Source organism: Neophocaena asiaeorientalis, unplaced genomic scaffold (genome assembly GCF_003031525.2).
Source record: "Neophocaena asiaeorientalis asiaeorientalis breed wild unplaced genomic scaffold, Neophocaena_asiaeorientalis_V1.1 scaffold130, whole genome shotgun sequence".
NCBI lineage: Eukaryota > Metazoa > Chordata > Mammalia > Artiodactyla > Phocoenidae > Neophocaena > Neophocaena asiaeorientalis.
This window is the reverse complement of record NW_020173397.1, coordinates 14,143,026-14,157,923: the sequence shown is the minus strand read 5'-3', so window position 1 is coordinate 14,157,923 and position 14,898 is coordinate 14,143,026. Positions and strand designations below refer to the sequence as shown.

General features: G+C 49.0%; 2 protein-coding genes across 4 annotated transcripts in view; one reads left to right on the top strand and one right to left on the bottom strand.

The window, feature by feature from the left end:
- The window catches only part of SLC25A26 (solute carrier family 25 member 26), a 144,722-nt gene extending 134,452 nt beyond the window's left edge, over positions 1 to 10,270 (top strand). For 2 of the 3 annotated variants that reach the window (XM_024747026.1, XM_024747025.1), the window contains 3 exons: positions 2,722 to 2,786; positions 3,832 to 3,905; positions 8,031 to 8,421. In XM_024747026.1, coding sequence (XP_024602794.1) covers positions 2,722 to 2,786; positions 3,832 to 3,905; positions 8,031 to 8,148 — 257 coding nt within the window. In that variant the 3' untranslated portion in view covers positions 8,149 to 8,421. Of the gene's footprint in view, positions 1 to 2,721; positions 2,787 to 3,831; positions 3,906 to 8,030; positions 8,422 to 8,749; positions 8,910 to 9,438 lie in introns of those variants that run through there. The other variant, XR_003003498.1, reaches the window with a different exon arrangement.
- A 68-nt stretch (positions 10,271 to 10,338) lies between these two features.
- LRIG1 (leucine rich repeats and immunoglobulin like domains 1) overlaps positions 10,339 to 14,898 on the bottom strand; it is a gene marked incomplete at its 5' end in the record, with an annotated part of 119,192 nt that continues 114,632 nt past the window's right edge. The window contains 6 exons of the mRNA XM_024747059.1: positions 10,339 to 11,044; positions 11,148 to 11,429; positions 12,138 to 12,287; positions 12,918 to 13,043; positions 13,592 to 14,011; positions 14,594 to 14,875. Coding sequence (XP_024602827.1) covers positions 10,779 to 11,044; positions 11,148 to 11,429; positions 12,138 to 12,287; positions 12,918 to 13,043; positions 13,592 to 14,011; positions 14,594 to 14,875 — 1,526 coding nt within the window. The remainder of the gene's footprint in view (positions 11,045 to 11,147; positions 11,430 to 12,137; positions 12,288 to 12,917; positions 13,044 to 13,591; positions 14,012 to 14,593; positions 14,876 to 14,898) is intronic.

The window sequence follows — 14,898 nt, the reverse complement described above, 5'->3', positions numbered from 1 at the left end:
TTAAAACACGAACGAAAACACGTTTTTTGCCGTTGCTGTTGTTGAAGCAGTCCAAGTCTGGACGCTTGTTTGGAGCTTGTCGGTGGAGCTGCTTTTCCTGCTCCCGGCTCATCTGGGGAGGGGAGCCCCTGGGCGGACAGTGCGTGGCAGTGCCGCTCACTACTGCTCCCACCACATTCACAGCTGCTGTTGGGAGGTGACAGCTCCATAACTCTCGTAGGAAGGCGGCCCCTTTGTCTGGAGAAGGCGAAGTACCTGCATTTCTTCCCTGAGGACACGTGAGATGTAGTTTCGCTGTAAGAGTCCAGTTTCCCCTGAATCTGGTTCTTGAAAGCAGTTAGCCTAACATTCAGTAAAAACCCAACTCTAGTGGAACCCATAGAAAATTATTTCACATGTGATTTGAGCACTAACGTAGCCTGCAGTTGCTGTACCAAATAATTATTTCCTGTCTAATGTTAGCATGTTCCTTGTATTTATTACCAGCGGTTTACATTTCCCTTAAGTAAAGTGCAGAAAATAACTACATTTTAAGTGAAAATACAGCTCCCCTCCCCATCATGACCAGTTATTCTATTACGTGATCTTCACAAGTCCTTCTTACAGCCTCATAAAAAACATTGTGAGGTCTGTGAATTAAAGCAGTCTTTGATATTTGAAGACATTTAAATCGTCTTATTAATAACTTGCATAAAATAAAGTTTCCATCGTGGTAATAAAAGTAGGACCTATTTTAACATGCATTTTTGTCTAACTTTTCTTCTTATTACTTTCATGAAACAGAAATCACTGGGAGAATATTGGCAGGCATCTACGGTAGTGGAATGGTGAACTTTTGCTAATGGCCCAAATAAGTTCGATTTACAGTATCCAAATTTAGTAGAAAACAAATACTTTTCAACACAGGTGACGTGTGAGAGCCTGAGTGGTCAGACAGGGGACAGATGACGTCCTTGTCAATTTTTAGTTGGTTCAGGTCAGTTTGTAAAGATTTTCAAGTAGGAAAATCGTGTATGCACTTCTGGATTTTAACAACTGGATACATTTGGATTTGTATTATTCATATATCAAAGTCATCATGTAGTGAAACAGCATTACTTTTGGAGCCAAGGTACACATGACTTCTGAGTCCCACCTCCTTTATGGCAGAGTAAGTGGTTAAAAAAAAGTAAGAGGAGTATTTCAGGACTGGGTCCACAAAATTTTAAAATACTTGCAGTTTAGCAGGTCTCTGAATTTCAGACAACTTTTGAATTGGGAGGAAAGTGTTTCACATATTCATAACTCAAAGGTAGCTAAGGGCTTCCCTGGTGGCGCAGTGGTTGAGAGTCCGCCTGCCGATGCAGGGGACGCGGGTTCGTGCCCCGATGCTGGAAGATCCCACGTGCCGCCGAGCGGCTGGGCCCGTGAGCCATGGAAGCTGAGCCTGCGTGTCCGGAGCCTGTGCTCCGCAACGGGAGAGGCCACAACAGTGAGAGGCCCGCGTACAGCAAAAAAAAAAAAAAAAAAAAAAAAAGGTAGCTAAAATAAAAGGGACTCCAGTACACGTTTATGGTTTTTACTCGTTAGCCCTTAGATTGGTGTCATTCTGGGTACATCTCTCAAGAAGTCAGCATCATAATAAATGTTACCCAATGGAGAAGGTTCAGTTTAATGATCTTATTTCAGCAACATATTTTAGAAAGATATTGGGCAGAGATCAAATGACCTTGTCCACACGCCGCAAAACTTGGAGAGGTGTGCTATTTCTGAAGCATCCTTCACACACATGTTCTGTTGAGCTCTTAGAAAACTGCTGATTTCACCCTGGCTCACGGAAGCTGAATCTTTAGAAAGCCCTTTTGGGCTCATTATTTCTATCTCCTTTGGACCTTTTGGGGTTTACGATATATCTTTGTATCGTATTAAATAAAATAATGGTACCATATACTGTGATTTCTGTTAAAAAAGTAGTCCTCCAGTTCCTCTGTCTGTAGATATGGACCCGTTTAAAATATGTGGATTTTAAAAAAATCAGTGTGGCACTCATGGCATTTAAATAAAAGAGGACAGGAGAGAAAGTTAGGAAAGAAGCAGTAAGGAAGAATGCAGGCGTGAATCAAAACTGACTCTAACAAGATATGGAAGCGAGTTTAGAAATCTTGTTACTCTAACTGGCCTGTTGATCAGAAGCCTGCAAATACAGAAACATTTATACTCTTTTAACCGTAAGAAGCCAGCCACTTACATGAAAAATTCCCACACTGATACCCGTGTCTGTTTGCCGGTTTTGCCTCAGAGCAGAAACGACAGCAGCATTTTGGAGTCAGATTAGAGAAGATGGGCCCATGGAAGGCATGAACCCCCTGAGACTCATGGGGCACAGCATGCCTCTCCGAGTGGGAGTCTGACCACGACACACCCCCGTGTACACAGGTTTGTCTGCTGCTTCACAAAAGAGCAAGCTACATTGTGGGGCCTTGTGTTTTGACTTGCAGGTATAAAACATTATCCCGTCACCTCTTCTATATGCAGTCAGACATCACTACAAAGCAGGGGAGTGTGTGGGTAAAGATTTTGCATGTGTGCTTCCTATTCTTGAATCGATCAGGTGGACGTTAACGATAAAGAAGTATTTCTGGCAGAGTTATGAGAAATTAATTACAAAATAAAAATGAGAAAATACCGTGTAATGCAGTAAACAGGACCTCACTTGTGTGTTGGGTATTTTTATATGCACAGGAGGATTTGCAGCTGCAGTCACCACACCTCTGGATGTGGCAAAAACCAGAATCATGTTGGCCAAGGTAAGTGGTAAAATAATGTAATGTAGACACGACAGATGCTTGTATCGGTCAGCACTTAGGGCTTACACGTGTATAAAGTGAACAAAAGTGGCATAACACCTGTAGTTAGCAGCCTTCTGCCACCTGTTGAACCACTAATGAAACTGCCTTTGGACAAAGCAATATCCACAGGAATCGCTGTGACTGATGTCTGGGTAGCAGTTTACGTTTTTGCAGTCATTTTCACCTGTATTATGTGAACAGGGAGGGCCGGTAGGGCCTCTGCCTGGTGATACGGTTTTCAGAGAATCTCTGTTTTTACTGGTGACAGACCCGAGGCTCAGAGCGTTGGCCTGCCTCATGCCATGCAGCAGGCATGAGGCTCTGAACTTATAAGAGTGATGGCTTATTAAGCCTTCACCAGATGACTTAGGACATTTTTCAGAATTGTTAAAAAAGGTCGTTAAGTACAATTGGTTTTAAAAAACCTGGACCGAGACTACAGGGGAAGGCATACATATACCTGGACCAAAACAATAAAACCTAAAAAGTCATACCGTTGTGGAAACGTGGAACAAATAAGGGCAGACTCGTAGTACGTAGCTCGATAGGGCAAAGCCTGTTTTAAATTGAACACAGTATTCTTGATTAAGTGTGTTCATTAACCACTCAGGTAAGTTTCATAATCATTACCATTCACACTGATTATTCCCCGTCCTCCTCAGATGAGTTAATACTGCTTGCAGTATCTTTCCTGTTCAGTAGTAGTATGTGAATTATCTGGGTTAAGCTCTGCTCATAGGCTGACAGTGAGAGAAGGAACCTAGACAAGCTACTTCTGGTGGGAAATGGGCCAACTCAGTGCTTGCTTGTGGGTTCAAGTGTGAGGGCTTCTCGTCTAGTGAGACCCAGAGGTCCTGATTCCCGGGAGACCCCCCAGTCTATCTGGAACTGTGTCCTACGGGAGGGTGGTGGGGAGCCGTGCATCTGAGGGTATCTAGAGCCTGCTGTAAGTTGGTTGGGCAGTTCCGTGAGGTGACGGCTTCTCTTTTGTCTTTCCATGCAGGCCGGCTCCAGCCCTGCAAGTGGGAATGTCCTCTCTGCCCTGCATGGTGTCTGGCGGACACGGGGGCTGTCAGGGTAAGGCTGGGAAGGGAGCCCGCGCCGCCGTCGCCGTCCACCCTCCTCCTCCTTCAGCCCAGCATCGGGAGAACACCCACCCTTCCTTTTGCTTGCCCTGGCTGGGGTGTCATTTACTTTTCTCGTACAAAACGTTACGTTTGACGTTGCTTACGTGAGATGATGTTGCACTGTCGCGTCGACGCAGTGTCGTAGTGGGTGATTCCCATCTCGGTGTTAGACGGCATCCACCTCTGTGGCCTCTGCCAGGTTCTGGATTGCATCACTGAGAAAGCCGGCGTCCAGTTGCGTAAGGCGGGACGCAAGTGACGAGGAAAGCATTGTTAGAAGAAAGCGTTTGCGGTTTGGGGCACTTTTAATAGTTATCACTTTTAACATAGCATAGTGCCTGACACCTCCCTTGCAGCTCACTGCTCTGCATCGTCCGCAAAGGTCTGTTCCAAATGCTATTTCGGCATTGCTTTTACAACATGTGAACCTGTCTAAAGGTTGGGATCTGTAACAGGTAGATGAAATCACGATTCTCTCTGGAATCATCTACCAGGGGTTTTGCTGAGAGAGCAAAGCGGCAGCCTCCTGTAGGGGACGGTTGAAGGGAGCCTAGTGACAGGGCAGGTGTGAAACAGCATAGCCACGGCGGTACCACCTCTTCGTCCCGGTGCTGTGTCGATCATTTATTTGACTCTAGTTTTGTGTCCACTTGGCAGGTTTTATTGCAGCTCGTGGACAGTCTGGGGAACATGGGGCAGGTTGGTCAGGCCGCAGGCAAGGGTATTTTGCAGGAGTTAACAAGCCCCATCCTCTGTTCAAAACAGGTAACGTTCAGTAAATGTGCCAGCTCGCAATGGCTGCTGCTTGCCTGAAGGACAAAGGATTTGGAGACAGGGGCTGGGTTTACCAGAAAGGAGTAACTGAGCCTTGGAGGGCAGGGTGGTAGTTTGTATGTCCTGAGTTAGTGATTTATGGCTAATAGATTATAAGTAAGTAGGAATCTGGTTGCTTATAGCTGAGGCACTTTGATTTTGACACAGGATCCTCCTTACACAGTGAAATGGTGTGTGAAAAAAAAAAAAAAAGAGCTCTGAAGTAGCAGGGAAAAGATTCTTAGGGCTTCAAATAGTGACTGGGCCACACAGAGGTATTGCATGCAGGAGATGTTTTAGGTCATAGAGTCAGACTGCTAAACTTCACTCTTACTTGTTTCGATATAGTTCTTGGAGTCTGTGGCAACTATTGGTCACAGCTAGGCCCTTGACTTTAGCCCTGTGGAGTCCGTGTGGAGCCGCAGCCTGTCCGCCTTTCTCGAAAAAGTGGTGATATCGGGGATGGCATAGTCGGCAGGACCGTGGCCCCAAAAACTCGTGGACGAGGAATTTCCTTGAGTAGATGATTGAAACTAAACCTTCCCTGTCCCAGTGTTGGTGTTACTGGGTGTTATCTAACCAGGCAGTGCCAGAATTAAAGGCAGAGGAAGGGTGTCATCACCATGCTGAGGGCCTATTCCTGTCCCCGCTGTCAGCCCTGAAAAGGTAATCTGGATTTTTGCCAATCTTCCAGAAGCTTCTCAAGTCTGGGGCTCTCATTAGTGTGCCCAGTGTGGTCCTTAGCAGAGTATTTCAGGCAGCCCATGACAGTGTTCCTTAGCTTCCTGTTACTGTGATAAAAGATGACAAGTAATGGGACCAGAGAACTGTAAAGAGAAGCAAACAAACAGAGCCTCCTGCAAACGCGCTCAGCTCTTCTGAGCAGTGGTCCTAGGCTTCCCCAGCCGCCTTCTCTGTCGGTTTTCCATGCAGAGCCCCTGTGGGTTCCTGGTGGCCCGGAGACACACCTGCCGGGTTTAACACAGGATTCAAGCCGCCTCCCCACCTGCAACGGGCTGGTGCTGAGCTCTCGGCGTAAATTAAAGTGGTGACACTTGGGTCTCTCCGTGTTGGTTCACACGGGGAGGGACCACGTTCTGGCACCGATTTGGAAGACGTGCCCTCAGGCAACCTGGTTTCTCTGAAATAAAAATACTGCACGTTCACCGAGCCCAACAGCCCGAAAGCAGACGGGAAGCCTGTTTATCCAGCGTTGCTCCTTCCTCCCTTTCTTCGGCTCATCACCTGGCCTTTTGTTTTTCTCTCCTGTGCCCTTTATGTCCTCACCGCTGCTGCCCTGTGTCCCCCCAAGTGGCGCCCGGCCCTCTGCTGAGCGCCTGACGTTTGTCATCTCTTCCTCGTGCGGTCCTTCCAGTGCAGCCCTGCTCTGTTCCAGTCTTCGCGTCTGCGTTTGGTTGGGGCCCTCACTGTACAAATTACTCTAATGATGTTAACAGACAGTTGTCATCTAGTGAAGCCATCAACTGCTTCCATCTGCCCCTCGCGTGGAGCAGCTGAGCTCATTAGCAGTGGGGAGAGGAATGAGACACCGGTTGTAGAAACAAGGCAGGGAGGGAGAGTTCTGTGGCCAGCGTGGTTTCCACAGCTCAGCCCCTGCTGACCCCCACTTCCAGCACTTCTCTTTGTAGGATGGGGGCAGGGAGATGAATCTCTTTCCCGGGCCAGAAGGACACAGTGGCCTCAAAGCAGTAATTTAGGGGCCACCTCATGCAAAAACAATTTGCATGATGCTGGGCTGAACAACTTTTTTCCTTCCAAGTGTATTTTGGTCTTCTGTAGAATTTTCACGTAGACAAGAAAAAGAGGTTCTCATTTCGTGTAGTATTTTACTTGACGATTTAAATCCTTAGTTAGCTAACTGAACTATGGGCCCCTTGGAAACACTCTCGAGTCCGTTTTCCTCTGAGGTGCTGAGGGCTACACACCGGGCAGTCAGGCTGGCCTCTCGCGGCCGTCACAAAGGAGCCAGCCAGGCGGCTGTGAACTAGGCCATGGGGGTTTCCTTCCTGTCCCTTTCTTGCCATGCCTCCCTTTAGCTGAGCATGGAGGTTCCCCAGACTTTCAAGGCTACACAGGCTACTGCTGGCATAACCTCCATGTTTTCAGCTTTCTTCCCTGGATCCGACCCTAAGTCTTTTTAGTTAAGGTCAATCCACTAGTTCTGATTTTGTGATTTTGTTCTCTGCTTACACAAGTAATACTCTTGGTAAAAAAAGGTTCAATTGCTACAGAAACACAGGCAAGGGAAGTCTCCCGTACCCCTTGCTCCCCAGAGAAATGAGGATGCATCTCGGCCGTGTTTGCCCAACATGCAGTCACATTACACATACAGCTTTGGGACTTGACTTCTTTTAGAACCTATTTTGTATACGTTCCGTGTTGGTCCCTATGGACGGCCTTATTCAGCGGCACAGCTGTAGCAGCATCTCTGTAACCAGGGAGTAGATTCTTTGCAGTTTTTCTCTTATCAGCACCACCACAATGACCATCTTTGAACAAATACCTGTGCATCGCTCTGGGAGGGTTTTAAAGAATGACCACCCACTTTGTTCTTTTACTTTGCATTTCTTTGCTTCTTCCAAAGTTGCAACTTTGATGGTAACTGGCTCTCTGTAGGGCTTGGGGCCGGAACCTGTAATGAGGTGGTGCTCCCCTCCCAGCTGGAACCCACTCGCCTTTCTTAGAGGGGAAACCGGGAGTCCATGGAGATTCGACTCCCCGCGCTGCATCACCTTTGTGGGTCCCTAAGGACAAAATGGGACGGAGTGAGTCACTGGGAGGAGCGGCAGAGCCCTCGGGAAATCTTCCCCAACAGCCAGGGCCCGCCTCAGGCTTCCGGGGAGAGGGTGGCGGGTTGCTGCCCTCCGGCCTTCCCTGGGATTCAGCCCTTTGACTTCTCTATAAAAAAAAGTCGATTTCATCATCTCTTGAAAGCAAAAATGGTGTGACAGTCTTAACAGAACTGTCGTGGGGACAGAGTTACCGTGTGTTGACTAATTGCTGGACTTAACCGTGGGTGCTCACAAGTAAGCTGTTTGTATTCAGCCGCCTTAGCCAACAAGCAGCTGGGCTGCAGCTTCAACAAGTGTACTCGTGAATGTAATTTAGTGCCCATTCTGAAAGGAAAGACAGACACATTCTAAGTGCTGTGTGGGGTTTAATGAGCGTGGTGTGTTGAGTGGAGCAAGCTGTGGGTGTTGGAATTTAACCTTTTTTACACACAGAAAATCCCCCACCCCAGATTATTTGCAGGTGTCTTCCCTCGCATGGCAGCCATCAGTCTGGGAGGTTTCATCTTTCTTGGTGCTTATGACCAGACTCGCAGCTTTCTGTTGGAACTTGGCAGAGAGAGTCCATGAATCACAGACGGCCCCTGCCTTCAAGAAAGGGTCCTGCTGTGAGAACTGTTTCCCCTCCGGTGAGCAGCTGTTTGGCCATCTAAACAACAAAACGCGGCGCTCAAGTCCAGTTCTGCTCAGATTACGACATGGAGAACGCATCTTCCGTGCTGCAGGCTGGCCGGGATGACGTCATCGGCCTGGTTTCCAGAGTTCAGAGAGAAAATGATGTCCACAGCGGTACTTTGAACAATTTTCTCAGAACCCCTTAATAAACAAGTGTGGCAACGCTGAGTCCAGGCCCTTTCAGAGCCTTCAATTTGATCTGTATCTGATCTTTCATTTCCTGCCACCTGACAGTGGAATCAGCCAAAGGCAGAGATGGTTGTGATTTTAAAGGAATGGCTAGAGTAAGTAAAGGAAGGAGAGTCGGGAAGAAAGAAAGTTGGGGGTGTGGGAGGCTTTTCTCCCCTGGGTTAACTCCGACTGCATTGGCTGACAGCCTGGTGTAAAAAGAACAACTACATACAGGTGCTCAGCCAGCATCCTTGCTGGGTAACCAGGCTGCTGGTCTTAATTACCCTCACATTTCACCTATAAAAACAATTGTATTCTTTTCCAGAGGAGTGTCCAGCGGCCCATGTGGTGTGTGAGAGAGAAACCAGTCACAGCCCAATGACTAGGTGGGCCCAGCGGGCTTCGCGGCAGGAGGGCCGTCACTGACCGGGCTCCTCTCCATTCCAGACCCAAAGCAAAGGGCTGGGGCCGACTCTGGAAACGGGGTGGGTTCATCATTCCTAATCACTAAGGTTTGTTGCCGTGAGTTTTAAGCTCCACACTAGAAATCAAAGAGATGAAGTGGGAAGGTCACCGTTTTGGAGCTCAACTAATAAGCTTCAGGTGTTAGAAAAATTCAGAAAGCAATCTCAGGAATCTGGTGGTGTCATGTTTTCCCTGGAGCAACGGGTATATATACCATTCTGCTTTGACTAAAAATGTTTTTCCCTTTTCGGGGGTGGGGTGGGGGGAAGGTACTACTTCAGGCAGGATGACTCCCTGACAAAGGCAATCTCTGGAATTAATTAAACAGGATGCAGCAATGCTGGTTAATGGAGGTATAAAAATAACCCTGCCATACACTTAACATTTTATAAATGAACCTTTATTAAAGACAGACACTTCAATGCCATTTGTTAGACACTTCAATATTTTACATGTTGCTTTTCAATGTACATGGTACCAAAATTTCTATAAATAAATAACTTTGTACATAAAAGTAAGTAATACTTCCTCTTTCACATTGCCTCTCAGAAGCAGCAAATTCACATATTTTGTGGAAGTGAGAATCAGTTAACTGTTGAGAACAAAATTCTAAATGTGCTTACCTTTTGGAACAGTGATGACATCTGACAGTGAAATTTAACATAGGTAAGTAACCATTCTGTCATACCTCCCTTCAGCTTTTTGGCCAAAGGAACTTTGCTTTCTGAGATTTTTAAGGACCTTGTTTCAATGTAATTTTTCCTGAAATACACATTGGCACTCACAAGATGGTTAGCAACAGGTCTCAGAAAAGTGCAAATATACCCAGAACCCAGGTCAAGGGCTAATCACTTAGAGTCCAAGCCCGGGTCCATCTGTGCGAGGGAAGGAAATGGACAGGCCTGCTCTGCACCCTCAGTAAAGACTCGCTAGCCCTGAAAAGGAGGGACTCCGTTTTTCCTCCCCCAAGGCTGATGTAATATTAATTATATCAGCAGAACTAAAACATCGCTATTGAAAAATCCACAGGTACCAACACCAGCAGCCTCTATCTATCTTATTAAAAAGCCTCAAATGACCATCGAAGGATACTGACAAGACCACATTCGTCTTTATCACAGAAGGAAGAGGAAAGGAAGGCAGTGCTTAATTGTTTGAACCAGTTGCTTGCGGTGGATTAACAACCTCCATTCCGTTCCACTTGTTTGTTAGAGAAGGAACTTAAACCTACGAGAAGTCCATCACTGCAGAGGAACATGACATCTGCCCCTCTGGGCTCTACAGGGAGGTCGCTGCAAGGCCATCCACACACAAGCAATACTGACATGAAGTTACTTCCAATGCCAACAGAGTCTCTGACGGTAAAGCACGCAGCGGGGGCGGGGGGGGGGGTTCCGCTCTCCCAAGTGCAATACCAAGCCAAGGACCTTCGCTTCCCTCCCTCCCATCCCCCCAAAAACTCCTGTGAACAAATGTGGTTTGTAGCTCCTAGGAGCTCCATCCATGCATTAAGGCACCAGAACTATCCCCCTCCCCCAGCTCCAAAATTAAACAGCAACCTGGTATGAAAAATAATATTGTCAAAATTGTACAATTTTTTTTCTGTTAACCATGCACTAAGGATTAAAATAGCCTCTGTAAAAGATATATATAATATATATGCCATCTCTGCAAACTCTTATGTACAAGGGTATCAGATACTTTTCTGCCTTTTGTACACAATAGCCTCTTGCATTTCTGTGCTTCAGCTGCAAGTCCTTCAAACTGCTGACGCTCCACACGGAGGTGAAAACTATGTACAAATCAGTGATGCTTGAAGCCGCCAGGCTCCCTCACCCACCTCTCCTTCCTGTAGACATCCACGCCACAAGAGCCGAGGTAGACAAAGCCTAGCTTTTGGGTGCAAACAGCAGCGGTGCGCTCCGTTTCCCGGGCGGCTGTCCCGTCACCGGTGTGGACCCAGAACCAGAGTCACAGGCTTGGGGGAGGTGTCCGTTGGAAAGAAGCAAGTGCTGGCGGCCTTCGCTGGGCACATCAGGAAAGCCCGAGGCAGCTTCTGTGAGCTCAGGCTTGCCTGGAGTTAACAACGCACACGAAGGCTGCAGGTCTAAGGGGTCCAGGTCACACAACCGTGCTATCGTCCAAGAGGAGGCCCCTAGAAGGAAGAGAAGGAAGAGGCCACGTCAGCCCCGCTCCGGCCCGGCCGAGTCCGTGCTCCTCGCCCCCTGCTGGTGCCTCAGAAGGTAGTGCCACGTTACCTTTCCCATCTAGAGGCGCCGCCGGCTTCTTCAAGGCTGCCAGCATTCTGTCGTGGTTACTGGGGTAGAGGGACCCCCTGCAGTGGCTACGGGACCCATCAGCAGCCCCGCTGCTCTGCTGCTGTGGAGAGCACGGGTGGTCACTCGGGCTGGGCTCCAGGCCGCTCAGGGGTCCTGGCTGTGCACTGTCTCCGGGCACAGGCTGAGGACAGAAGGCCTGCTCCTCGGAGTGCGTGTGCGTGCCGCTGCCGCAGTCGCCGCACACCGCCGGGCCGCCGTGCTCTGTGGACAGAGACGGATGAGCCTCGTCGCCACGCAAGCCTCCGTCCCGTGCAGAGGACAGGCTGCTCAGCTCTGCGGCCGTAAGGCCCGAGCCCTGCTTTGATTGACCCCCTGCCAAATCTGTTCACTGGAAAAGGACTTGGGCAAACACCGAGCCATTAATGAAGAACAGAGCCCTTCCACGTTGAAACGTTTCGGCTTAATCAGAGTATGAAGTCACACACACTGCTCTCATCAAACACCGAGCCATTAATGAAGAACAGAGCCCTTCCACGTTGAAACGTTTCGGCTTAATTTCTTAATCAGAGTATGAAGTCACACACACTGCTCTCGGGGAACAAAAAAAAATCCCATCTGCGTGAGCACGCAGCATTTAGTGTCAGAAGTCTCCTGAGCAATTAGAAATTTAGCCTCCCAGCGGCCCTGGTGAAAAGGGACTCTGGTTTGGGCCTTAACCCTTTATTTATTTCAGTCACTTATAAATCTAGGAAACTCGTGCTCAAGCTTATCACACCATAGTTTTTAAGAGACATCCTATTCTGGAATTTAAAAAGAGGCAGGCCAGAGCTTCCTGTTTATATATTGAATGCCAAGTTCTAAGACAGTCTGACATCAATTATGTCTCCCCCCACTTTCACTTAATGAGTAGGTCAACCCAAATTTTGATTTCAAGAGCAAAATACTTTTCCTGACGAAAGCGTCTCATACCCATCATCTTCTGTGGACCAGGTGTGCCATCGGCCTTCTCCACCACTTTCCACTGCTCCTTCGTGTACCCGACGCAGAGCTTGGGCTGCCTGCACGTAATGCCGTGAGCTTCCACCTCTGGAAAGAGGCCTGTGTCGCTCGGACAAACACCTGCGACAGACTCCCACACGGTTAGAAACTCCAGGCTTAGTCAGCACTTCACAGGAAGCCGTGAGAACGGGCAAGGCCACCAGAACAGGGACATTCTTCAAAGTGTTCTTTCCAGTGCTGGGTTATTGGGCTAAGCAAGAAGTCCAGCAAGGAACCTTTTCAAATACTGCCTTCCCAGCAGGCAGGCCTTTCAGCGCCATGATGGCGAGTTCTTGGCAAGGATAAACTTGCCCCTAACAAGGGCTGCTCAGCCTCCCCTAGTCTTGTGGGCACTCTGTACTCTGAGAGACTGGAACAACAGACCTGGGCGCTTCCCCTGCGCGACGAGTGGCTTGGTTTCAGTACCTGGCATGTCCTTCACGGCTCTTATTTCAGGCAGTCCTACCCTATCCGGACTAGGAGTCCCACCCTTCCCCACCCTGTCCCAATACAGTGACTTCCTCAGGGACGGAGATTTTAAAACCTTGCAGAACTTGCACAGGTCAAGTCCCAAAAACCCCAAGAGAAGGCTTGAGTCATCCAGCCTGCCAGGTCACCACATATGCTTGATGGGATACCAGGCAGCTGCCCCAGACCAGAGCTGGCAGCAGCCCCAGGGGGTTGCAGCTGCACCGAGGGCTGAGGCCTTACCGTTGCTCTCGATGTGCCCATTGGCCTGGTGGCCACCATCAGTCCTGACCATGGTTTCCTGTCGGTCAGAAAGGGTCCCCTGAGAAGAGAGGTAGCTCGGAACATCTGGTGGCACGATGGTTTCATCTGCAAGGAGACGGGACAGTCAAACACCAGGGGCCCTAATCCTTCGAGGTGACAACGAAGGCAGACATAGGAGAGCCCAGCAGCCGCTGTCGAGGGGACACCCTGTGGAGTCTGTGCACTGGAGAAGCCCTCCCAGGGCCTGCTCAGCCTGACTTTACATCCAGGTGTGAGAGGTGTCCGAGTCCACAAAAGACAAAGCACAGTGATGGGAAAGGAGACAGAACTGAGAGGAGGAGGGACCTGTGAGGTCACTGCAGCAACGGTCTACCACGTGGCAGCAAAGCAAGTGCCAAGGATGCCTCAGAAAACTGCAGAGTTCACAGTGTATTTGACAGTATTCCCATTATAATGTGCAATTCCTGAAAGATGATAGAATGGTGTCATCGAGACCAAAGCCTCAGCTGTCCCGAGTGACTCCACGTTCCCAAAGGTTCTAGAAGAGTTGTGAATATACTGAGATTCTCAAAGAAGCCTCTGGCCCTGGCCTCCTTCACAACTGTCCCTGCTTTGCCCCTTCCCTGTGAGCCACCGCCGCCACCGCAGCTAACCTGTGTTAGTGACGCTGTACTCCTCACTCTTCTTCCTGGTCTGATAGATGACGCACACCCAGACCAGGGACGTCAGCACGATACTGCACACCACGGCGACGGTGAAGATGCCCACAGTGGTGCCGTCCTTCCTGCAGCCCGCAGTGGGCAGGACGCTCAGCTGGCTGTGAGCACGCTCAGTGCCCAGGGCGTTGGACATCTCGCAGGTGTACTGACCCGCATCTTCCACCACCACGTTCTGAACGACCAGCAGCTGCTTGCCAGGGGTGAAGTGGTGCCGTTCGCTGAGGGTCAGGGGCCGGTCCCCTTTGAGCCAGGTGATGCGGGGGGGAGGGCTTCCAGTCGCTTTGCACTGGAGAGCCACCGTTTCTCCCACGGATGCCACACGGTCCTCCAAGGGCACAGCCAAGGACGGGGTTTCTGCAAGAAGTCAGTGGAGGTCTTACGGTTATTCTGTGGGCCTCAGCTGCTATACCTCTGCCTTGTCTCCTGGACCAAGGAAAATCCAAGACATCAGTGAAATGCCATCTAAGATCTTTTAACAGAGTGGCAAGCTGCTTTTCAGAAGATTTTCTACCAGAATGACTAAATCATTACTCTTCTGGGGATGAACTAACCTCCAGCCACAGAAGCCCCCATGGTTCCCAGACTGCCCTGTGACAGGCCCAAGTTTATCCCTGACCCAGACCAAATCCATCCTGCCCAATTAGAGGGCAGTTCTATAGGTAGAGTGTCTTATACCTAAACCCTGTAAACAGTCTCCTAATTCACTGGCCATCTTATTTTTCTTAAAGAGATGGAACCACTTGTTTAAGAAAATCTTAGAAGCCTAAAATTTTAAACAAAGAAACAGCCTACCACACTCACCTACTCTAGGCTTCACAGAACAGTTTGAGAGAACCTTGGCTCTAGGTACCTAGGATAAGTAAGAATCTCTCTCCCTCTCACACACACACACACACACACACACTCTCTTCTCTCTCAGTGTATCTATAGTCGAACCTAGGACAGTCAGGGTGGCGTTCGCTGAAATGGACCCGGCCGAGTTCTGGGCGGTACAGCTATAAACCCCCATGTCATCTATCTTCACATCAGTGATGAAAAACACATCGTCGTCTGGCATGACATGCATGCGTCGTTCACGAGCAGCAGGGAAATCTGTGCCTCCATCCTTCTGCCAGGCAATCTGGGGGTTAGGGTGGCCAGTGGCAGCACATTCAAGGCGGGCCATGGTGCCAGTCCGGATGGCGATGTCGTGGGGCATTTTGGTGAATGATGGCAACACTGCAAAACAGAAGCACACAGGG